This window comes from Anarrhichthys ocellatus, unplaced genomic scaffold (genome assembly GCF_004355925.1).
Source record: "Anarrhichthys ocellatus isolate YVR2014 unplaced genomic scaffold, GSC_Weel_1.0 scaffold59, whole genome shotgun sequence".
Lineage (NCBI taxonomy): Eukaryota > Metazoa > Chordata > Actinopteri > Perciformes > Anarhichadidae > Anarrhichthys > Anarrhichthys ocellatus.
In genome coordinates, this window is record NW_022280089.1 from 1,075,065 (window position 1) to 1,100,786 (window position 25,722).

The 25,722-nt window shown below is 41.1% G+C and overlaps 3 protein-coding genes across 7 annotated transcripts in view; 2 read left to right on the forward strand and 1 right to left on the reverse strand.

Moving 5' to 3' along the window:
• The window catches only part of gdpd5a (glycerophosphodiester phosphodiesterase domain containing 5a), a 24,503-nt gene extending 24,017 nt beyond the window's left edge, over positions 1-486 (reverse strand). Inside the window, exon 1 of one of the 4 annotated variants that reach the window (XM_031871581.1) lies at positions 126-486. The gene's annotated coding sequence lies outside the window, so the exon portion shown is untranslated. The remainder of the gene's footprint in view (positions 1-125) is intronic. The other 3 variants (XM_031871580.1, XM_031871583.1, XM_031871582.1) reach the window with 3 other exon arrangements.
• Positions 447-15,581, forward strand: serpinh1a (serpin peptidase inhibitor, clade H (heat shock protein 47), member 1a). Of its 2 annotated transcripts, none has more exons than XM_031871585.1 (5): positions 447-545; positions 11,392-12,011; positions 12,100-12,198; positions 12,632-12,864; positions 12,944-15,581. In XM_031871585.1, the coding sequence occupies exons 2-5, from the start codon at positions 11,414-11,416 to the stop codon at positions 13,244-13,246; spliced, it is 1,233 nt and encodes a 410-aa protein (XP_031727445.1). In that variant the 5' UTR covers positions 447-545; positions 11,392-11,413; the 3' UTR covers positions 13,247-15,581. The 2 variants fall into 2 exon arrangements, with proteins under 2 accessions (XP_031727445.1, XP_031727444.1); XM_031871584.1 differs by lacking the exon at positions 447-545 and adding an exon at positions 9,388-9,540.
• A 182-nt stretch (positions 15,582-15,763) lies between these two features.
• acer3 (alkaline ceramidase 3) lies at positions 15,764-25,722 on the forward strand. Its single transcript, XM_031871586.1, has 11 exons — positions 15,764-16,240; positions 18,430-18,540; positions 18,722-18,774; positions 18,998-19,050; positions 20,446-20,527; positions 20,636-20,671; positions 22,130-22,188; positions 22,318-22,419; positions 22,785-22,889; positions 23,256-23,301; positions 23,394-25,722. The coding sequence occupies exons 1-11, from the start codon at positions 16,138-16,140 to the stop codon at positions 23,445-23,447; spliced, it is 804 nt and encodes a 267-aa protein (XP_031727446.1). The 5' UTR covers positions 15,764-16,137; the 3' UTR covers positions 23,448-25,722.

Below are 25,722 nucleotides of genomic sequence, written 5' to 3' on the forward strand. Positions count from 1 at the left end.
ATGAATGCATTCAGTCACGTATGTATTTGAGGACAGATCCCTCAGCTGATCACTACACACACGACAGAGACAAGTGGCAGTAACTCAGATCATAGAAGGAGAAAGTGCACAAACACCAACCTTACCTTTCTATCCCGGACAGTGTCGGACACGTGACAAGCGCTTGGTTAATCGGTTATCTCCGGGGACGTTGACATAATGTCCTCTCTTCACAGTTTACGGATTCACAGAAGTCTGTGGAGTGACTTTGAGCGGCGGCACTCATCAGCCTCCGGTCCAGCCCGACAGAGAACGGTGGCTTTAACGGGTTAACTAGTTAATGTTTAAATGACTCATAGAAGATAGTTTCTTCTGGAGTTAAGATATACCTTCGGTGGTCACAGAGGACTTCAGATGGCTGTAATCCCGGCAGACACGATGTGGGTGGAGCTGTGGCGCACACTATAAAAAATACTTCAGCCAAGCAAGTTTATCGAGCGGCCACGGGACCACATCCTGGCTTCTACCGGGGACTTCTTACAGCGTGCAGGACGACTCTGTCGCAGGTAAAAGGCCCGTGGCAGCTAATGACAGTCCCATTATATATATAAACACGTTTCAGTCTGTATTTTCTAATAATTAACAAAAGTAAAATTAATAAAAGTTGTAACTAATAGCTCATTATTTTTATTAGATGCATCGGTGAAAACTAAAAGCCTGCGTGTGTGGTTTGCTAAACACTACCTCACTCAATTATATGTGACTTTTACCCAGAATGCACGGTGTCAATATTATTTCTTTTATATTTAATAATTGTTATTTTATTGTTCATATATGTTTTTTTTCTCTCTCTATTGTTTTTTGCTATTCTTCTGTTCTTAATCTTTATTGAAACTCTGGCACAATAATTTCCTTCGGGATTAATAAAGTTCTATCTTATGTTATCTTTACAGTTTGATAGTTGAGAAGAATACAGTATGTTTATGATTAACACTGTTTATTTGGTGGTTGTGTGTGACGTTGTGTGGGGAAATTAGCATTAGTAGAAGAGTTGATATAGTTTTGAATAAAGTGTTTGCTTTTGCAAGAGATTTGATCTGTTTTTGTGTGTAGAGTTTCAACAAAGGGGCCCTATAGTTTCAGAAACTGTGCTTCAGCAGTTGCTAAAAAAACCAGAAAGGACAGACACCAACCACGTTTTCACAATCAACCCAAACTTTATTTATTCCTCTTGGTGATTTATAAAGTATTATTATTTATTAATAATTTACATCTTAAGTTCCAATGCATACATCTTTTATAAAGGGTACAATATTTTTTTATAATTTCTGTTTTGCTGTTGAAGCTTTTCAATTTAATATTATTTCGTTTCAAATTTCAAAGTTGCAAATGTCCTTTTTAACACTTCCTCATTTGCTTCAGGAACTCTGTGGAAACAAGAAAGATTCCTGTCTAACGAGGGGAGTCCTTATATGAAACACTATATGTGAACGGATCTATTTGTTATTATATTTAGTTTAGTATTTTCAAAAGATTTTAAGACTTGCTTCCTGATGAAATGCACAGTTAATGTTTGCAGTCTGAGGAATCATCATTTTAAACATTCGGAGCAGTTTGTGTCCTTTCTGCAGACGCTGATAATAATCATTATCATTATTACAGATAATAAAATTGCAAACGTAGACGACAGCTGAAACGGAGGAGAAAGATGGAGAGAGGAGGAGGAGGGGAGAAGAGACATGGGAAGTTAAATGGGGGGAGTTGAGGTTTGTACCTCTTCCTGCCTTTTCTGTCCCATTTTGGACATCACACGCGTCATGTGCTGGAGTTGAGAGGTGTTTTAAGGGTGAAATCAAGTGTGTTGCCAGTTTGAAGTGTGGAGATGTCAGGAGGGAGAGGTCAAAGAGGGATACGAGAGAAATGATGTAATTAAACTTCTCTGCAGGGGGGGGGGGGGGGAAGACGCCATGGAGGGTTGGCATTGTCCCCATCTCTAGGAAATGTTAGTGTTTCCTGGAATGTGGGCAGAGCTACGAGGGCGGAGGTTTGGATGAGTTTTTACTGTGACGGAGAGTTTCCATGGGGGCCGACATGAGGTTAGAAATGTTTTCACAAGACTATATTCAGACAACACTCAACATACAGGGTTATATACATCTTTAAACCCTAATGGGGCTAGAGCATGACAGTGCTGTACTCCTCTCTTCAGTTTAGTGCCACTAGACCATTTAACTGAGCGGTTGTGACTGACTGTACAAGAGCCAGTACAACACCTGGCAAAGAGGCAGAGTAGTGTCTTGTAGCCTCAGAGATCTATTCCAGGCCCAGCAGTCAGAGATTAACCCTTGACCCTGGGATAATTACGTCAGATCCCTTTAATCCTAAACAATTAAGCGGTGGCAGTGACGGCCCTTTAACTTGAAGTTCTCTCACAGAAGAGATGCATGCTGGTCCTGTGATTGTGATGGCGTCTCAGTGGAAAAGACACACGTCAGGAGAGGCATGTGGACGTGATAATAAGTCATTCCAAATAAATGTGTACTTGTTATTTAACTCATCACCGTGGAACCACCATAATGTCATTTGTGTAAATCAAGTATGATGATGATAATCTATTTAAATTTTCATTTGATCTATTATTCAGCCAGGAAGGTCCCATTTAGATACAAGACCTGTTCTTCCAGAGAATACGGGTCAAGACTCGGCAGCTCAAGCTTTTTCGCGTTTCTAAAATGAAATTTCACATGTTAGAACACATACAGTACGTAAAGGCAACACAAGGGAACATATTAAAAGAAGATCATGTAAAAAGACAACATGTTTCCTTTAGGGCACTTTGCAGAAGATCTATAAAATGGTATTGAAAGAAGGGAGTAAGTGTGAAGGTCATATATTCAGTCTTTTTTAAATTAAGTGTCACTTTTAACAACAGTGATTGAAACAGCTCCATGGATAATAAAGGTGGTGGTGATAGTAACAGTAGCTAACAGAAGCACTAGTACCAATATTGAGAATGCTGTTTTGTATTCTGCCTTTATTGTTAGCTCTACGCTGACCTCTAGTGGCCTTACGAAGTACTTCTACTGCTCAGCTGACAGTCAGTATTTGTCTATTTCAGTCAGCAGAGGACGTCTGTACCCACTGGACTGTTGGTCACTTGTCTCTGTGGCTTCTAAAGTTGAATCATGGACATGATGAGAAATGACTCTGTTGATCTGGGTATTGTGCTTCTTCCATGGGAAGCAATGCTCAGATACACAGGACTCAGAGAAAATTAAGCCAGACTCTGCTTTTCCTAAAAATAAAGATTTGATTGAATTCAAATGACCTTTTTATTAAAGAGAAAAGGTCTGATGGACCACAACGGGATGCAGTGAATACATGTGAGAGAATCAATAACATGAATAAACACTGCGGGGAAACACTGGACCCTTTGGTCAGTTCATGGAGACATACACCAGAGAGAGGAGGTCATGAGGAAGTATGTGGGCAAAGTGATGAATACAAAGTCATAAGGACAAAAACAGCATCTACGTCAAATCGAAAAGTGTTTAATACCAATCAGAAATTAAAGCTGCGAGCAGCGATGAACGGGCCCCCGCATCCTCCAGCGTGTCCGGGGTGCCAGCGGGACTCCGGCCTGCGCGCCCGAGAACGTCCGCGACAGTCGGACAGCGCGTCCGCGAGTGACACGTTTTTAATCCCGCGTGGACCGCCTGATGCCGGAAATGATGCTTTGCAAATAGTCCGATGCTTCCTGTATCCGCTGCCTGGCGCTACAGAACACGTGCAAACATGCATCATGTAGCTCTGTGTCAAATGTAAACCACATTGTGTAAAAGTCATGTAAATCGGAGGTGTTTATCATAAAATCCAGATTTCCTTTGGCCAGCAGGTGGCGCTGTGAGTATTACTGGAAATTAGCTCGTAGACATCCTCAGGCCATGAGTGTTATCAAGCATGAGAAGTTTGGGACCGTTTGGAACAAGTCCAGCTGAGTTACATCAGACATTTCCTTTAGCCAGTAGGCTTTGCGGGTTTACTGTAGCGCCCCCTAGTGGTCGAATGCAAAACAATTCTCAGGGTATGTTACTGGATACGATGTGCACATATGCTGAATATTTTGGGAATTTAGAACAAATGGTTGAGAAGTTATGTGTGTTGATATTTTGCCACACACCTAAGAAGTGTATTGGTCCATATCTTGTAAACACAAAGAGATATCAAAAAGATTTTGATAACTTTTGATGATTTAGATCCACTTATGATCCACAGCAAATTTCGTAGAAATCGGAGCCAGCGTGTAGGAGTTCGAAAAAATGTGTTTTTTTTCACTAAATTCAAAATGGCTGACTTCCGGTTGGGTTTAGAGCTTAGAGCTCTAGGGGCTTTTTTGTCAGTCTACATGTGATACATCTGTTTATATATCTAAATTTTATATATAGATAGTGAAACGTACTGCAAGGGCTGCATCGTCTAAATATTGTATAAATTCATACAAAATTGAAAATGGCAGACTTCCAGTAGGGCTTAGAGCATGGTCCCAGGAGACTTATTTTTAAGTCTCCATAGGATACATGTGCCTACCAAGTTTCATACATGTAGCCAAAACGTAGCGCTGGGGCTGCTCTTTTGAAATCTTGTAGGGGGCGCTATAGAGGCAATTTAAAACAGCCAATAAAGAAAATCATATAAACTATTTCTTCCAATGACCTGTGACACGTACAAAGTTCCATGAGTTTTTGAGCATCCCAACCCACTAAACCATCAGCTTCCTTTTTCATGGCAAACTATGCGTCGCCACGGCAACAGCGTGGAACGAAAACTCACAATATTCATGGCAATTTATCATCAATGTCTTAATACTATCCTTACCAAATTTGAGACATCAGGTCACCTGGCTAGGAGGAATAAATAAAAGTATAAAATATGACATTTCCTTTAGCCAGTAGGCGGCACTATGAGTTATTGAAATATTTTCAATTGAAGTATGTTTAGGCTTGAAGTAGCATCATGCATAAGAAGTTTTGTGCGAATTGGATAATGTACCTTGGAGTTATAACAACTTCTTTTTTCATAAACAATGAGGCAAAATGGCCGCCACGCCACGTCAAGGTTCTTTGATGAAAACTCTCGATTTTGATAACTTTTAATCACAAAGGTCTTACGAGCATCCTGACCAAAGTAGAAGTTGATCGCTTAAAATCTCTAGGAGGAGTTCGTTAAAGTGCGAAGGCTGAAATCTGCAAAAAGTGACAAAAAGCACAACTTTGAGGGTTTACTGTAGCACCCCCTGGTTGTTGAATGCAAAATATATCTCAGGGTATGTTAGAGGATGCAATGTGCACATATGCTGAAAATCTGGTAATTTTAGGACAAACGGTTGAGAAGTTATATGTATTGATATTAAGCCACGCCCCTAAGAAGTTTATTGGTACATATCTTGTAAACGAAAAGAGTTATCAAAAAGCTTTTGATAACTTTTGATGACGTAGATCCAGTAATGATCCACAGCAAATTTGGTAGTAATGGGACTAAGCCTGTAGGAGGAGTTCGCAGAAATGTGTTTTACACTAAATTCAATATGGCGGAAAATCTAAGTAGACGGAGCTTAGGGGTCTGATTGGCTTTTTTGTAGCTCTAGCTCAAGTGGACATGTGTGTCAAATTTCAAGTCAATCGGACATACTGGCCGAGGGGCGTCGCCGGTCCGACTTGTAGGGGGAGCTAGAGAGCCATTTCTTAACACAGAAAGATGCATTCTTTTTCAGATGGCTATATTCACCAGGCCTGACAAGTCCCCAAAATTTGGTGAGTTTTCATGCATGGCAAGTCCTCCAACCATGCGTACGTTTACCCAAACGGGTACAATATCAATAGGGCCTTCGCGGCCCGACGTCGGTAGCTCGGGCCCTAATGAATACACGCCAAACTAGGATGTCTCAAACACACATTAAAGCATGCATTCGTCACAGAACACATTCCTACAGTCGGTAGGTCCGTTCAGTGTTTGAACAATAAAGTACTGTAAACAGATGTATCACAACATTGTCAGAGACAGTAGGTGGACTAGAATGGGCATTAAGGACGTAGATTAGTGATTTGCAGTGGGTGTAAAAAAGCTTTTCTCAGTCGCATTGTTGCATATCTGGAACCATCCTGTAAGCATCTGAAAACGCTTGGTGCAAACAGCACCACACACATCGATTACATGCAACAAACAAAATTGATAATTAATCACTCACAAGTAAATATTTCAGTAACCATATTAGTGCCATCAGAATGATATGTTCTTGTGTCATTGTTTCACAAACAGGATATAGGTATAATGCTTGGCTAAGGTTCTGATCACAGTGATAGAAAATCCTGCACTTCTTCTGTATGGCATATATATATATATATATATATATATATATATACTGTATATCATATTACTGTATGTGGCAGATTGAATATGATTCACATATACACCTTTACTGTCTGTACTGTAATTTGTTGACCTGTCCATGTCATTGCGATACAGAAAAGAAAAAGACAAGACAGAGGAACAAAAATACTAAATACTTTTTTTGGGGGTGGTGGATCTGATATAGCATAATATATATATATAAAATATAGACATAACAGTATCAGACAGAACATTACATAAGTAACTGATAATGTAGGAGACCATAGACAATTGTACAGAAGTACAAGTGTGTCAAAGCATTTTCAATTTGTTCAAAAGTGTGAGAAACTACTTCTATGATGTGGATGGTGCTGCAGCACAGCTCAACAGCTGCCACAGAAACGGGAGAGCAGACGAGTTAAAAGTATTAAACATGACATCAAACATGGCAAGTCAGAAATCAGTAATGTAAACATGTGCTGGAGAGTGAAAACGTCTGAGACAAACAAAACCAAAAGAGCAGCCGTGTCTGCAGAGGAAGAGCTGGTCCACGTTCAGCGTGTGAGCTTTCATATGGAACCCCAACAGGCTCAGGCTCATCAGCTGACGACCAGAGTCCCTGAAGAGAAGGAACACAGACCACTAGTGGATTGGGGGGGGTCGTCACAAAGGTTGAGCAGGTAGTTTTGAGAATTCTAACATTTAAATTTGGAGACGGTGGTTTGATGGTTGGTTTAACTGCCCATTTAAAAAAGATATATTCTGGTGTTTGTTAACAGTGAAAAGAAACAGGAAACATGGAAGTAAATATCATCAAATCAGGCATGTAAACAACAACAGTGACATACAGTAAGGCCGGACTGTTACGGTGAGGCATTAAAGGGCCACTCCAAAGACTTTACACATTATGTGAACACTGTTTTTTTTACTTGTGTGCCTTTAAAACATGCTACATGTACTGTAGTTAAAACACAATACAGGATAGGGACATAATATCACTTTAATGGAATAGAAATAGATGAAAAGTTAACTAGAGTAAGAAACAAAATGAAATCTGAAATTAATATCTTTCCCTCTGAACTCTTACATCATATCATATCTGGATTAGACGTGCTAACAGCTGCAACAAGCTCTAGAGAACAGGGCAGTGTTACAGCGGACATGCATCCGCTCCTACTGTAACTTCCTGCTGCCTCATCCACATCAACACACCCCTCCCTAGCGGGGGGACACATGACACCAGGAAGAACTCCCTCCACACATCACATCTATACATGGCCTCGGCCTATACTGAACTGACTGGGCTGATTCTTAATGGTTGAATTAAAACATGTTTCTGCCATACTGAATACATCTGAAAAAGTTACTGAACTAGCAGGTTTGCCTTTGGTGCTCTCTGTTGTTGAGGAGCTTGAGTCAAACTATAGGCATAAGAAGACAATAGGGTTCCTGATAGAGCCAGGCCCAAACCCACACCACATCCTGTCTGCCTCTCTCCTCTCTCTGCAGGGATTCTCCACTTCCATCCCGGGGGCCACTTATGCTAGTTGAGAGAAGGCCAGGGGCCAGTTAATAAACATTATTAGTATCAGATAAAATAAGACTTTAGAAGGCCTTATTTTAAAAATGATTTTCTTTGAAATGAACTGATTTTATTATTTGGGGCTTAGCCCGGACCTCTCCTCACCTGGCAATTTTATTTCTTCTATTTTGATGATTTTTTATGCACCGGGCACCAGTAAGCTGTGTATCACAGCCTGCTGTTTTCATACTATCAGATACGATGTTGCCACTAAGTTCAATACGTCTGTGTCTGTCGGGTGCTTCATCTGGCAAGACCACTTCTCTGACACCATCAGCACTATTCGTTATGTAACACTGAGGTATCAGACATGTGGCTTGAGGTTTCGTCTCATTCATTTGTGTTATTGTCAGATGGACTGATGGACTGTATATGTTTATATCCCGCTTGTGATAGAGCTGTGCAGCTATGCGACCTGATTCCCTACACAGATCTTTTGTTTCAATGTCTTCTGTGGCACCTCACATTTCATCAACAGCAAGTCAAAGAAATGTCACAATCAATGGGAAGGGAAGCCACAGCAATGTCAAGAGGCCAAAATAAAAATTGAAATAGTTTAAGTTCTCGAGGATTCTGGCTACCTCATGGGCGGATTATGAGAAAATGGGCCCGTGGGCACAGACATGCAAAAGGCCCCACCACCTCTATACACAGGAGCATAGCCTCTTTCTGTTTTGTGTCTCTCTGTAGTCGTTTTGCATCTCTCTGTGGTGTTTTTCGTTTCTCTTTGTGGTTGTTTTGTGCCCCTTTTCATAGCTGCTTGAGTCTCTTTATGTCTCTTGTGTATCTTTGTAGTCGTTTGATGTGTCTTTGTGGTCATTTTGAGTTTCTCCCTCTCTTTGAGATACATTTAGGCCAAAAGGGGCCCTGGTTTGGGCCCCTGTGCCTGTGCCTAGTAGGCCCGTTCAGTAATCCATCTATGGGCGTAACCCCTGCATTGTCTCAAATCAAGTGGCAGAGTGAGAGAAGGGCAGTTACAGGGTGGGGGACAGAAAACAAATGAATGATCTTTATTCATACTGAAAAAGTTTAGAAGGAGTAACACTGAGTTTTCTACATTTTTCATAACCTGAAAAGTTTGTTGGATGAGTTCAGAAGTGAAGCCAGCATAATGTAAAAGCATGTAAACGTTTGTAATGGTATAGCTCCATTTTATAAATGTACAAATAACCCAAAAAAAACAACAGTAATACCATAATTACGTTGTGTATGACAAATATAACTCTTGTTCATTTCATTGAAGCAGCTGAGTGAGAGTGAGATTATCAGTAAGTAATGAGGGGACACTTTGTTATGGGTCACTGACTGGTAGCTGTCTGAGGGCTCCAACTGGGCTCCAATTTCAGGCTTTAGGACCTGGAGGGGGAGGATTCTGCCCTGAATACTATGGGCGGGACAAGCCTGAGAGGAAGAGCCCAGTGCAGAGATTTTAATGCTCTGCAAACTGGGCATGGACACTCCTGCAACTGTCTCACACAACTCTGATTCCAACCATTACATACATTAACTTGACATAGAGCAGATCAGCGCTGGGGGATCTATTTGTAAGCAAGCTTGAGGAGAACGTGCTGAATTATTGAAAACCTAATAAGGTAAGATAAAAACCTAATAAGGTAAGATAAAAAGTACTGGGAGTGAGGGGGGGAAGGGAGACTATGCAGAGCAGTGTTCAACTGGTGGGAAATGCCCAGGCATGTGAAAAGAGGCCACAGAGTCAGATCTGCAATAAGCTGTTTAAGATTCTGTTGCAGATTCAAGCAGTGTGGTTCATCCAAGCTGTTAGTTTCTTATTCAAATATAAGAAAACAGCAGAATACAATGTCAAAGTATGTTTCTCAAAGTTAGAAAATAATGAGTTCAGGATTTAGGGAGTTGTCCGTCTCTTTTAAACTGATTTAATCGGTGTCATTTCTTCTACCTTAGTCTACATATTACACTGAAGTTTTCCAAAATACATCACTTTGTTATTGATGACCTTTACATACACAATGTCTCTTGTGCATTGAAACGTCACAAGATAGTTTCTCATCATCCATTTATTAAAGTCTCAAACTGGCATGGATCTACGAAAAGGTTCTGAAGGACGTGAACTAAACTAAATGTACCAATGTCAGTCACAGGGTTATTTACAGAGTATGATTTCAACAGGTCACATGCAGTGTTACTTTACTAATGCTATTTAGATCATATCATCAGAATTTGATGAATCTATTCATCTGCATTCATTCTGTTCTAACTTGCAACGCAGAAAAGATTCATCTTCAAGTACTATTTTAAACATACAACTAAAGACAGCATTTTAAGAATAATGTTGACAAAGAGTCTCAGCCTTTTAGAAGTCATCTCTTTCATGCACACGTCTCAGTCAGAGATCTCTCCCATCTTTCTCTGTGAGCCTGTAGAAACATGTCTTGGAAGCTGCTGAGAGGAGACTCCTCATGTATGTCATTCCTCTCGTTTAAGAGTGCTATCTTTATTGCATTTTATTAAGAGGCTGATACTTGGCCAATCATCTGTCAGTACACAGACTGATTTGTATTGTTCGATAAAACTATAACAATAACTGGCCATTTGCACAAAACCTCCTCTTCTTAAAGCACACATGCTCTCTATATACGTGGACTGGAATAAAAACATTGGTTGAGTGTGTGTCAGCACGTAGTCACTTCTTCCACACCAAGAGGAACCAATCAGCAGTAAGCACACATATTCCTCTCTAGATACTTTTTATAATCTTAAAACTTTTGTGTTGCCAGGACATGAAGGACTCAGCCCAGGCTGGCCAAAATGTTTGGCTTAGTTGCATCCTGCAGCTGCCTGCGTGGCTGTTATGTAAGTCTTGCCCTGAGGTCTACTGGGAGAGATCTTGCTGGAGTGGTACCAGCTAACCCAGCTCCCCTGCTATTATCCTAAAAAACGGCAGAGTTAACCCTAAATATGTAACAAAATGGGCTCCCGAGTTTGGAAAAGTGAGGTGAACAAGACATTTCAAATTGAAACAGAACAAACATCACCCAAGAGTTTTCCATCTTCTCAGTAGGCTAGGGCAGTATGGCCAAAGTCGTCTATCACTATAGATCATTTAATATCATGATAACGATATTTATCGCATGTTTTCTGGTAATTCAGTCAATAGTCTTTATGAAATAACCACGTGGTTTGGTAAACTCTTGTGTGAATTAAATGCTTGACAAATGACAATACTGAGTATTTTATCATTTTATCATTTACTTACTACAACAAATTTGAGCTGGTATGTGCTGATTAAGTAATATCTATTTAGACAATTTTGTATCAATTGTGTATCATGATATCTCGATGTGTGATTTCATCACGATACATTGAAAGAAGCTAAATAATCATTTTGAATTATGGCCCAGCCCTACTTCTTAGGTCAGCGCATCACATGAATGACGGACGTTTGTCTTCATGTCCTCTCACAGGTTTTCTCCATAGCGGTACACCATGTGGGTGACTAACCTGGCAGCCCTGGTCCTCCTGGCCTCTTCAGCTACAGCTGCCACCTCGGCCTCACCAGACAAAGTCCTGAGTAACCACGCCACCATCCTGGCTGACAACAGCGCGAAGCTGGCTTTCAGTCTCTACCAAAACATGGCCAAGGAAAAAAGTGTGGAAAACATCATCATATCCCCCGTCGTCGTGGCCTCCTCTCTGGGTCTGGTGGCTCTTGGGAGCAAAGCCTCCACTGCCTCTCAAGTAAAAACCCTTCTGAATGCGGCTAAAGTCAAAGACGAGCAGCTGCACTCCGGTCTGGCAGAGCTCTTGACCGAGGTGAGCGACCCAAAGACCCGCAATGTCACCTGGAAGATTAGCAACCGCCTGTACGGACCCAGCTCCGTCGCCTTCGTGGAGGATTTTGTCAAGAGCAGCAAAAAGCATTACAACTGTGACCACTCCAAGATCAACTTCAGGGATAAGAAGAGCGCCGTGAGCTCCATCAACGAGTGGGCGGCCAAGTCTACCGATGGCAAACTGCCCCAGGTCACCAAGGATGTAGAGCAGACTGACGGGGCGATGATCGTCAACGCTATGTTTTTCAAACGTGAGTCTACTCCTCATACGACTTGTGTATGTGCATGTTATTTCTATAAAAATGCTCTCAGAATGAATACTTTTTTTGTTTCTCACAGCTCACTGGGATGAGCAGTTCCATCATCAGATGGTGGACAACCGTGGATTCATGTTGCCCCATAGCTACACTGTTTCAGTGCAGATGATGCACCGCACAGGTAGGTGGAGAAAGTTCAGAAACAACACGTGTGACACTTTATGGAGTAGATCCACATTTTGGGAAAAATGCTGGAGTCTATAAACAACAATCTGCCTTTTTATGGTGGGTTATAGATACAGTTATGGAGCGCTGGAATGAGTCCTAAAACCAGATTATCTTGTCTCGAAGTCAATGGGTAGACCATTGCAGATCCAACATCAGAGCTAGACACTAAAAACACTGCTTTCTGCTAAAAATGCAATCCTGTGCATTTTATATGCTAAAATTACAGTTAGGTGACCTCACACCTGTTAGTGATGATGCAGAATGACAATGATTCATAAGTGTATTAAATCCCATCTTAACCTTCACAATAGTGAATGAGTGAATGTGGGATGATCTATGCTATAGTCCAACACTTAGCAGATTAGAGATATATTTTGTTTCCTCAGGCCTCTATGGCTTCTACAATGACAAAACCAACAAGTTAACTCTCCTGAGCATGCCTCTGGCTCATAAGAAGTCCACTATGGTGTTCATCATGCCCCACCAAGTGGAACCTCTGCAGAGAGTGGAGAAGATGCTCACCAAGAAGAAACTGGATACGTGGATGGGCAAGCTGCAGCAGACAGCGGTGGCCGTGTCTCTGCCCAAAGTCAGCATGGAAGTCAGTCACAACCTGCAGGTAGGAGATGCAAAAGAACAGCACCTCGGACTTAATGTCTAGCTTCTTTTACACGATCTGAATATCTGCTCCTGTTCAGAAACACCTTGGGGAGCTGGGCCTGACGGAGGCCGTGGACAAATCCAAAGCCGACTTGTCTAGAATCACCGGGAAGAAGGATCTCTACCTGGCCAGTGTGTTCCACGCCTCTGCCATGGAATGGGACACCGACGGCAACGAAATGGACATGAGCATCCTTGGCACGGACAAGCTGAAAAACCCCAAACTGTTCTACGCGGACCACCCTTTCATCTTCCTCGTGAAGGACCAGAAGACAAACTCCATCCTATTCATAGGCAGGATGGTCCGGCCGAAGGGCGATAAGATGAGAGATGAGCTGTAACCACATTCACTTAAAAGCCTGGCTGTGTGTGTGTGTGTGTGTGTGTGTGTATGTTCTACTGCGGAATGCAGAGAGAAGTGGGAAATGAAAGCGCATTCCTTCACGTCACAAGCCAACAGCATTCCACAATACATGACTGAAGAGATGTGTTTCAACATTTGATCCTGTGTTTTAGTGCACAGCCTTCCTTTTTTATCGTGAAGAATATTTGATATCTTTTCTGTTTGCATTGGCATATCACAATATGGACTGAAGACTTACATTAAGTATGATTTCCCTGATTATTGCTTCAAAATATGTTGACAAGTCTTAACAATGTAAAAGGTCTACAACAATCTTACTTCTGCACCGATGGTGCTTGTTGTTTAATTTAATAGTATGTTTCAATTTGTCAAGCGCAGTTGCTTTTAATTTGTTAACTCCGAGGACATTTACAATTGTTTCGCCCATCCTTTGCACTGCTCTCCAACACAAGCATATAGTTTGAACCAATATGCTACGTTGCTGTTTTTCTTATTGATCCTCCCTGAATGCACTGACCTACACTGGCAAACAAACCAAAGCATGGCAGATTGAATAAAACCTATCTATAATATGCACGTACAATTTGACAATTTCAAAATATGAATAGTTTTAGACTATTACAAATTTCCAGTTTTTGCAATAAAAGCACGGGAATAATAATAATAATAATAATACATCAATTTTCTATAGCGCTTTTCAAGATACCCAAAGACGCTTTACAGGGCAAAGACAAACAGAACAAACAAACAATATATAATAATAATAAACCACCCCCAACCAAGTGTCATCTTAATTTGAGATATTTTGTGCTGACATTGTCCGTCGTGAAACAGAAGACTCCGACTCATTCAACCAGTTTGATTTGTCTGCTCATGTCTGTTTGTAACAGCAGTTTGTTCTTGGGCAGGTCTGGTGAGCTCAGGTCTCCAGTGGGACCCAGCTGAATAGCATGAGAAAAATTCCAGCGAGGGTGACTATGTCCTGCTGGGCAGCCCTACGCCAGCGAGGAATGTGGTGGAGTTGCAACACACTGCATGGTAAACATTGGCTCTTAATCAGTAAACTGTTCATGTTTAGACAAAACTAAATATTTGGGTACGTCAAGATGGGTCCGGCAGCTGCTCCAATGAGCAAGGCACTGGTTAAAAGCCACACCATCAACCTCCCACCTGATTGTTAGCATTAGGCTGACTATAAAAACTTATAGAAAAACAGTTGATAAAGACCAAATGATTCGTTATTTAATGGAAAAGTGGTTCAATAACACGAAAGAATAATTGAATTTACTTGACTAAACAGAAGATTACAAAGAAGATTTGTTGAGTGAACATGAGAGTATCTTATATCGTTGCATTAGTGGACCTTTTTTAGCGTATCACACCACCTAGAGGACATGTGGGTTCATGACAGAACAAAGATGTTTTTCATGTGGTGGACAAATTACATAATTTATAATCTATCACACGACATTCATTGGAGTATTGCATAAATAATGTGCAAAACTATATTTAACTATAAAACTGAAAAGGGGGAACTGCGACAGACATGAAGTGAACAGATTTAGACCTTTATCTTACTTCAAAAATATTATTCAGATGAACCCTAATCAGGCAAAATGCTCAGCAATATTTTTTTAAATCATGCCTGATGTTTTATTAGAAATATCTTTACTATTATGATTTTGAGATAATTGTAAAGTAGGAAATGTCTATCATTCCAGTGAGTGCCTTAAATTCATGTAAATGATCTTCAGTTGTACCGTGGGAAGAGGTCAGGTCCTGTATGTAATAAAGTAGGTGTTTCTCTCCCCGAGAAATGATGCCATTAAGATTACGGCATCAACATCTTAAACTTGGTCATCACTGTGCTTTTACTTGAGCTGCATTACTTGAAGAAAGAATCATTGGAGCTGTTGATCTAAATGCTCTTTAACGAGTCAGCCTGGAGGAATAGAGGAATATGGTGTGTGCTGTACTGTATAGGCTGCAGTCTTAAACCTAACCTCCTTATAATGAAGTGCTGTATGCTGTTTGTCAGTCACTTGCCATATGGTGGGAGATATAAGTGCATGAAGTGCAGGACTGCTTACCTTAAAGCAATCCTTCATTTTATAATTCAACAAGCTGACTCCATCTGCTGGTCTTTTTTGTGTATTTTATCCTGTTTTGCTTGTGACATTGCATTGTGTCTCTTGACTGTATTGCGATGTTGTGCATGCTTGTTGGCCCGTGTTCCTCTTTTGTCTGAGCTGCCCTGACAAATTCTGTCAAATTATTGCTGATTTGGCAATAAAGAACTGGAGTGAAACTTATTCATCTATTGGTTGCTATGGCTTTCCATAAACGGTAATATACACAGGAAACAAAACGAATGTAATTAAAAAGACTACTTTAGGGGTGTTTTGTGTAATGCACTTATAATAATCTTTATCATATGTCACCAGCAAACACATGCCATAAAGATTACAAACACAAAAGGGTATTTCATTCTGGATTCTTCAAATATCCATTTTGCACAATTAGCAGGCTACATACACAAGGTTGATTTTATTTTAGGTTACAACTGAGCATAGGCCTCAGTATCAAATAAAACACTTGGATTTGTTCCAAAGTTGTTTGCTACCCATAGTCTGCATTTAGAATGATATTGCGTGGAGCTAAATAACACACTTATTTAGTGCTAACGGTAGTAGGTTACAATTTACAGGCTGCTATCTGTATTTGTGTAACAACAGCCATACTGGACTTTGTTCTGCCTTCCCATCGCGCGCGAGGAGGAGGGCTCGCGGAGTGCTCGTGCTGTGGTGCTCGTGCTGTGGTGATGGGACTACAAACCCGTTAGCGCCCACAGCCTCCTCCTCTTCCATCATGGCTCCCTCGGCAGACAGGCAAGGATACTGGGGGCGGCCGACCTCAACGCTGGACTGGTGCGAAGAGAATTATGTCGCCTCTTTTTACATCGCGGAATTTTGTAAGTGAAATATCATTTTAATTTTTCCCACTGAAAATGGTGACTTTGTGGTTCGTATTAACGGACTATCGGGTAGAGCTCCAGGTTGCTGTGTACGTACTGTCGCCCCTCAATAACGTACACATGAAATGAGAGCAGCGGCTGTAATCATCATTTACTGTGTTTATGTTCTCGTGTTATCTCGGCTAATACGAACGTTCGGTTACGTAGTGTAGCCTAAGCTAAGTGTTAGCTAGCTCATACGGCATTTTACCAAGCGCTAACGAGGAAAAGCTGTCCTGTCACCTGTTTTGCATAGAGCTTTACTGGAGGGTGCAGTGAGTGTGAGCTAACGTTATCACAGACCCGATACACTTTAACATTGCATTGTTCCACATTGGCACTCATTTGTATTTCAAGTCGACAAACATTACGTGGTCTTATATTTCTTTCTCACAAGGTGCATGTTAGTTATTCACACTTGAAAACTTGACGAAACATTTCCTTCCCATCGGGTTAACTCATTGCTTTGTCTAACGATAAAGAAACGGGTTCCTCAGGAACCATTATTGTAGATACAGTGTCAACTGTTTAAAAAACTGCTATGTCAGCGGGATTTTAAGCAGAAATGGCATGGAGGCTTCACGCAGTCAGTGACACGCTTTCCTTCTGAAGCATTGAGCCAAACTAATGGACACTGGACAACAACTCTGAAATAATACTTTAGAGTTACTCATTAATGTGCAGGGAGATCAAGAGAACTAGGCAACGCATTTAAAAGTCTTCTTTACAGTGTGTGCATTAATTAACTAATAAGTAACCTTCATACAAAACGAAGCCTTTTTCAATTAATGCCTGCCACAATAAATTGGCATTAAGCTAGAAATACTATTCTATTGTGAAGAATGTATATAGATTCACAGAATCATTGTAGAATTGAAGGTAAACTCTTTTTAGTACAATTTTCACTGTGTTGAGGAACTTGCAGTTGCTGTTGGAGATGCAACAGTTAGTCCAAGGTAAACTGAAGCCAAGTGGGTCAGAGTTTAGTTTATTGTTGCTCTTTTATCTTCTGTGTATTTTGTCCACGCCTTTAGTGATACACTTCATTTTATTGTCCTAATCCGCTTTACTCAAGGCCACTACTTGTGGTGCACATGTTGTAGGCCTAATCGATCCAGCACACCGTGTTCATTCATTTCCTTGTTTCTAAAACACAAGCTTTGGTGTGAAAGCTGCATATCAAGGATACTGAGAGTTGAAGCTTTGCCCAGCTAAAGGGTCATTTTCTGCTGCAGAAGAATTGTTTGGATTCAATGGCTGGAATGTGGTATTGTTCACGTGGAAAAGACTAGCGACACCGGTGTGATTTTAATCCTCATTTGATGTGTGCTTTTGTGCATTATCTCTACATCAGCACATGGCTACGGGAGAAAGCAAGCACACAGAGGGAGGTCATAAAGTGTCTCTCACACGCATTCACATGTTTGCAGTTGTCATTTAAATGTGAAAACCAAACACTCATATGTTGTAGTATTCTTAGGGTGTGTGCATTTATTATCTGTAACCAAAGTCCACACATTTTAAAATGGACTCTGGCAACGACTCGTTGGCTTTTATCAGACACCTGCAGATAAAGGGTGTGTGTCAATACGAGCAAGCACTGGCACAGTGGCAGTATTCATTTTCAAACTACTCACAGTTTTTTGCAATTACCAAGTCTCAACAACTGGTACTTGTTGCAAAGTATAGAAAGCACTAACTCATGTAGTCTATCTGTTGACCAGCTGTGCTGCACCGTAAACACATTTTTATGCTTTACACTAAGTTTTGAAATTCTGAAACACAGTTATCTCCATTAGACTCTCCATTCATGTGTGTGTGCTAAAGAAACACCACACTCAATTATCAATCACCTGTACCCATAATGCACCTGTGAAAACACCAATTAGATCACTTAGCAATCAGAGCTTGTGCTCTATAAACAGGATTCAGGTTTGCTCTTTGGTGTGAAGAACAATGTAGAGAGAGTTAGGGGACTGTAAAGACAATATACTGTATTTAGTTTACAGTACAATATAGTAATGTATGCAGATGTTATAATGATCACACCATGTTACCCAGCCTGTCTCACAGAGGTGATCATTCAGAGGTGTTCAAACTGGTCATGTCGTCTGGCTCTAATTTGTCTCTGTTGTCTTTTTGAACAGGGAACACTGTCAGCAATTTGATTATGATTCTTCCTCCCATTTATGGGGCCATCCAGACGTTCCGAGACGGCCTCGAGTTTCGCTACATCTGCTCTTTCCTCGGACTGGCAGGTTAGTCCGTTGAAACCACAAATTTCATTAGCTCTTTCTTCTTTACATGTCGTAGTTATTGACGATAAAATATGCAGTTGTGCAGTATTTGCTGCTGGTGCCATCAATCGTATTTCGTACACTTGAGACTGTCCTGACATTCAAATGTAATGTTCTGTGTGGTTGTCTGTGCATCGCCCAGCTGTTGGTGTTGGTTCCTGGTGCTTCCACATGACGCTCAAATATGAGATGCAGGTGAGATGCAGTGTTGAATAAAAATCGTATTATTTCAGCAAAAAGTGGGAACAGAATCTTTTTTGATCAATTCCTTGATGAATCACACTCGTTGCCTTGGGAAATATTTGTAATGGATTTATGAGGTCAAACATTTTCTACCTAACGCCATGTCAAGTTATGTAGAAACAATGTAATCCTGTAGTGATATTAACATGTGTTCTCTTTGTATTCCCATTTGCAGTTACTGGACGAGTTGCCGATGATTTACAGTACATGCGTCTTTGTCTACTGTCTGTAAGTGGCTCAACCTTTTGGATTTATTGCTGTGACTGACTGTCACTGAGAACAGCATTAGTGTGATTGTGGCTGTAAAATGACTTTACCGACTTTATCCATTCCAAGAAAGTAGCGTATCATCTTCTTGTGGCTATTGATTCTAAACTGGACATAAGTACTTCTTCCATTTTACTACTGGTCAGGTCTGTGTTATACCCGTTGGCATATACATGTGTGCATGGTTGGGAGTGAATAGACTGAACCACTGCCTGTGTCTTGGGAAAACAGAGATGCCCGAGCGGGAACACTAAAGCGATGGATGACGGTGGGTTCGACAGGCTGTTCTTCAGGGTGTCTGGTTTGCCACGATCGACCTCGAGAATGCTTGTTTTTTTCATTCCCAGTATGGGAGGGACTCAGGCGCCACCTTAGGTTCGCAAGACTTTAGAGTTTCATGTCCTCCCATTCTGCACATCATTAGTGTTCCGCTCGGGCTGGGCAATATATATCACATAAATGTCTTTTCCTGGTTTTAAAGGCTGCATTGCAGTAAAGTGATGTCATTTTCTGAACTTACCAGACTGTTATAGCTGATCTATTATCTGCCTTTACCCACTTACTCATTATATCCACATTACTGATGATTTTTTATCAGAAATCTCATTCTGTAAATATTTTGTGAAAGCACCAATAGTCAACCCTACACTATTGTTTTTGTAAAGAAATCTGGTAAAAAATATTGTGACATTTGATTATATTGATATCGCCCAGCCCGACATCCCGCCCGCACATTAACAAGGTGCATGGATGCAGTCCTGGGACCCTTGGGCGGTCTTCAAATCGTAAACTATAACAACGACTGGGTGGTGGGGGCTCACTCTGGGAAGCAAGGCTGGAACAATGTGGCCCGGCTCCTGCAGCCCCTAAAACACCTAGACCTGCACCTCAACAGGAGGAAGAGCAGGCTCCAGTCCTCCCAGTGCTCCCAGTTCAGGCATGTGGTTGGATGCTAGGACAGGAACTTAACTCCCCTTCAGTGTTTGCCAGTGTTTGACATTGTTTTTTAAAGATGTTTTTCAAACTTAAATCAGTGCGTCGGTTGTGCGCTTAACGTGAGCGAGCGTCAGTGTGCGTCCGAGAGATAGAGAAGTTAGCAGTACCGTCGTAGCTGTTTGAGTACAGTTTATTTATCGGTGAATAAATGCAACAACACCTAAGCCAAGTCCCTGCGTCATGCTCGCCACCTGCTAATTAAAGTGAGTTGACTTTTAAGGTGGACCAGCCTCTGCGCTTTGCTCAGCACCACCCCTTAGTTACACATTTAACCTTCCGTTATTACTTGCTCTCTATTATTGATGTATTGTTTAAGCCGAACACGTAAAATAAACACATTTATTTATTTTTTATGTCCAGATATGAGTGTTTCAAACAAGAGAACAGCATCAGTGTGTTTCCTATTGCGCTACTATTGATCTTCAGTGTCTCAGTCACTGTGGTGAGTACCCACTTCCACTATAACGGCGATCATTTCGTTTGAACCATAATGGTGAAAGCATGACATCCATCATATGCTCCTGAGTAGTTCCTGTGTTTATGTCTGCAGGTGTACTTGCAGTGGAAGGAGCCAGTCTTCCACCAGGTAAGGGAGTGCTCTGCGTCACGCTCAACTGCCTCAGGTGGCTCATTATTTGCTATCAGGGCTCAGCGTGCCTGAAGTCATTTGTTACCTTGTGTAAACATATTGGGCTCGCCAACACAGCATACATCGCTCAGTTTGGTGCGTGCAGCACGCTGGCTGTATAACATAAAGTAGCAAATATGCAAAATGATGCAATATTTAATGTTTTTACTGTTTATTAATATGTAGCATTTAAAAGAAACATACTATGTCCCAAACTCAATGCTGAATCCAGTGGGATCAAAACAGTGAACACGACCTCATGAAGGACCATTTCTATATTCTTATCTTAGCTTTCTCTTACTTGTTTTCATACGCGTGCTCCTACCAGTGTGCTAAGTCTGCTTCAGATAACTGTGTAGATGACCGGCGTAAACATGATGTGTGTGAATGAGTGCTTTCAGAGCTACGCGTCCTGCCCCATATGTCCTATATTGAAGTCCTGCTTTCAGAGATCCATAAAGGAAAGTGTATCATTACAACAGCAGCAGCAGAATGAAGGGACCTGCTACAGACAAGGAATGGGGGAAAATAACTCGTGCTGTTAATGTGATATCACCAAAGGATCATACTCTTTGAAATAAAGAGCAAATGGTTCATATGAAAAACGTAGACGGATAAAAACAGACGTCAGAGGGGAATGTCACATGAGTCCTACGACAGGTCTGGACCACTTGAACATTTTGTTATCTGAGAAAAAGATGTAAATATGAGAAATGGTGAATCACTCATACGAGCCAAGACCCAATGTGTTGGTATGTTTCTTTCATAATCCTGACCATACAACCCTTTAAAGATAGACACGTGTGTTGTATCCTTCAGCCTCACATTGTGTTTGTGTTGCTTTGCAGCACAAAGCTGCCTTTGTTTGCTCTTTGTTTGCTGATCACACTGCTCTATGGTGGTTCATAAGGAGACGCACAATGTCCCTGTTCAACCACTGTGTATACACAGTGGTTCAAATCAGTATTTCCTGCTTTTAAATAGAGATTACACTGAAAGCATGTAGCATTTATGTTGGCTTTACTAATGTATGTGTATTTGTGGAATGTAGCAAGCAACAGATAGACTGTTTACTGTAACCAAGCAGCTCTATTTGTGAGCCTCAGTTCAGCTTCTGACCTTAGTGTGAACATGAGTTGTCTGCAGCTCAACCTTCACTCATTCATTTTCAGGATTATTGCACCTGAAGATGTAAAAACTCAATAATAAAAGATGAATAGTTAAAATCATGTATAGCTCAAATAGAGAGTAGTGACTTAATGGTCATTACACTCAAAGAAACGACATTGTTGGATGTAGAACATTTATTGGAAAGGCTATGCTAGCAGACTGTGTCAGCATTAATGTGTTCATCTTCTGGAAGTGACCAGAGGTCAAAGTGCAGGTGAACATTGACTAATACTTGTCTTCTTCTAGGTCATGTATGGTGCTCTAGTAGCTTGCCTAGTGATGCGATCTATCTTCATTGTTACATGGTAAGCTTGTCTAGAGGACCTTCAAAATTAAAAACATTAGCATATCAAAGGAATCCTTGTTCATTAATATTCAATGAAGCAACACGTTGCTAAAGGCTTTAGTCTTTGTTTCTTTTGTTTCAACGTTAGGGTGTACCCATGGCTCCGGCCGTTGTGCTACACCTCCTTAGGAGTCTTTCTGTTGGGGTTCCTACTGTGGAACATTGACAACATCTTCTGTGACACGTTGAGGTGAGTATTTGCAGTAGAAAGAAACTATGCGTCTTGTTATTATGTCTTAACGTGCTTGATTTTAAGATTCTCATTTAACAGCTGCGGTGTGGAAAATGTTCAGTCAGTGACATTAATGTGACATCATAGCAATAATGTGAATCATTTATTCATCTCAAGGACAAGTCAGGACACTCCAAGTAATGTCAACTCATTTACTGCTGAATAAGAAACTTAACTCATTTTAATCTAAAATGCACGTTTAGATTTTGATTCAAAACTTTTGAAGTACAAATGTCTAAAATAAAACCTTTATAAAGACAGTTAGTAAGCATCCTGTTGGAGTGTTCTTTCTTGTGTATTAATTGAAGTTCTTGGGTCTCCAGAACCAGTAGACAAATGCTGCCCCCTGGTGTTGGAGTAGTGACACAGTTCCATGCCTGGTGGCACATCTTCACAGGCCTTGGGTCCTACCTGCACATACTTCTCAGGTGAGTGTTACGCCTCCATGCTGGCGGCAGCTGTGGAATTATGTTTCCCAGTCGTTCCATTCTCGTGAACGTGATATCGCTGTAAGCCTGGAGGGAATTTCTTCAAATTTGGCACAAACGTCCACTTGGACTCAAGGATGAATCGACTAGAATTAAAAACAAAACACATTTTTGACCATAAGTGAAGAATCCATGTTGTTATTCAGATAAATGTCTAAGAGGATAAAATGATGAAGTGATGACATTTATGACAAACATGGATTTACACTGTGACATGACTGGTTGGCGGAGGAATACAACTGCGAGGCTGTGGTTGTGGTGAGACATGCTCATTGGTTTTAAAATCTAATGCTCATCTTCTTTTAGCCTGCAGATCAGGTCAACCTACCTCAAGCACAGGCCCAATGTAAAGGTACATCTAGCCCTGAGACATTCTATATAGTGCAGCTTTTATGGAAACGCATTCATTCATTCCATTATCTGCCTTATCCTGACTTTGTCCAGTTTCTTTGTGGAGTCTGGCCCACGTTGCACATTGATCCACCGAAGACGAGTTGAAATGAAGGGGTGGGGACCGACTGAAGGACGGTGACTGCCATACCCAGACACCATCGGCACAGGGACCTGCCAATGACCACTGCTGGAAACTCAGCCACAGCTAGGGGGCAGGTGGACCCCGAGGCACCACCCCAGGGACCCCGTGGTTCTGCACTGTGGTGATCTTACAGTAAACAGTAAAGCAGTCCAGTTAAAAGAAATGGAAGATTTCTTTTCCATCAGTCATATTTTCATAGATTAGCTTTTCTGTAATCTTACTGAAGTGTAATAATTGTATTTGCTAATTTAATTTAATTGCAAATATGACGTGTAGGCCACTGCAGTGGTGCATATTGAAGGGTATCGTGTTATCTTAATTAGTAATGCTTGGGAGCAGGGAACACGGTGTCATGGCCATTAGCTATTATTGTTGTATGTTTGATGCTGTGGCTATTTGAACCTCCTGAGCCTAAAGCTATTGAAATAGATCCCTAAACTAAAGTATAACTAAGACTTTTGCATACGTGTAGTTTTAACACAGTGTTGTCATAACCCGTTTCAAGGAGTGTTGTATTGCTTTTAGATGTGATCACTACAGTTGGGATAGAAAGTGAAAGTGAGACTGTTATTGTAGCTCAGCTGTCTGGACTAGAAGACCCTCCTGCATTTTTACATTACTCAAGTTTTACTCCCAAAACATGCCAAGACTGGAACGATCAATTCTCCTTTTCTTTCTTTGCCAAATTTGCTCTGTGATTTTAAACAGTCATGTAACGTGCGAGGCCTTCTAATGGTTTGCCTCGTTGTATTCGAGAAAGAGATGCATTGTTCACAGTTTTGTTCCACGACATTGTCACATATCATTGTATTGTTGTTTAGGACAGGGTTAAGGTTGTCACAGGTACACAAAGCAAGTTGAACCACTTTCTGTGGACAGAGAAACGCTTTCAGTCTTTAAAGTGATACTGCACACAAATGTGTGCTCTGTGAGGGACGGCGGTGTTACAGCCTCGCCTCAACCCCACTTGGGCTGTAACAGAATCCCAATGAGCCTCCCTCAGGGTGTGTTATGCTAAGAACCCTCTTTGTTGGGGGGTGCGACCAGCATATGGAAGGTTTGGTCAGGCACACATAATGCAAACCTGCAGAAACATCAGTGGAGATGCATCAGCTGATGTATGCAGCTAGCTTGTAGGGTGGATGTAGTTCAATGTTTCAGAGAAAGACCTCCTGTTTTTGATTGTTAATATTGCGTCACAGGACCAGGTGAATGAAGGCAACATGTTTGAATCATTGCATCCTCATTAGCTGCAGAGGATGAGACTCCTTTACACCTGGGAGGTATTAGTAAACCACTATTTAAGTCAAGACTAGACAATACCACGACATTTTATTTATGACACTTATTTATTAGTCCTCTTTTGTTTCATTTATTTACACCGGCGCTGAAGAGTCCAATGGCACATATGCGTCTTGTCGGGGAAACAGTTTGTGATACAACCGCTAGGTGGCATCAACCTACTTCAGACATTGCCAAACATGCCACTGTGCATTGATGAACTATCTACCTACTGTAGAACTCTGAGGATCTCTGACTTGGTTTTCCTGTGATGGATCTGTGATGTGGAACAAAGGTTTTTTTATTTGACAATGTTTGTTTTGCTGCTGTGAATACGTGGATATGTAATGGTAACAATAGAACCTGGAGCCTGAAGTAACTGTCTGAAGATGCACATCACATATGTTGTGTGGAGTTGTTTGTATTTGTGGGCCTCTTGAACTGCTGTGTGCTGGATTATCTCCCGAGACAGCACACGATACATCCTTATTTCATGATGCATATACGCGCTTTGTCACTAACTGCTTGGGTGTAACAATCGCGCGAACCCAGAGTTACAAGCATTCAAAAGCACAGTGCGTGAAAGAAAAAGTATTAACATTGTTCAAATGTCTGTGTGGAACCTTCAATATATGTTACTGTCATTGACATCGCTGCTCCTCAGAGCTGAGCGGCTGTCAGGGAGGGTGCCTTATTGTTATCCTTGCAGTCCAAGTAATCCAAGTTGCCTTCACGTTCGTGGTAAAACAAAACCATTCAACTGTCCCATTCATTTGATGTGTCCAACATCTTCGTTACAGCTCGTTCTAATGAGGTTAACTGTAGCTGTTAGTAAAACATATGTGTTGAGGCCAGAAGAGCAAGCTGTTGAACTCTGGTCATGTGCCAGTCTTTAATGATGTCCTGTATTGTCAAATAAAAGAAAATGTGTTGGACAATTTGTCTACAGAAAAACGT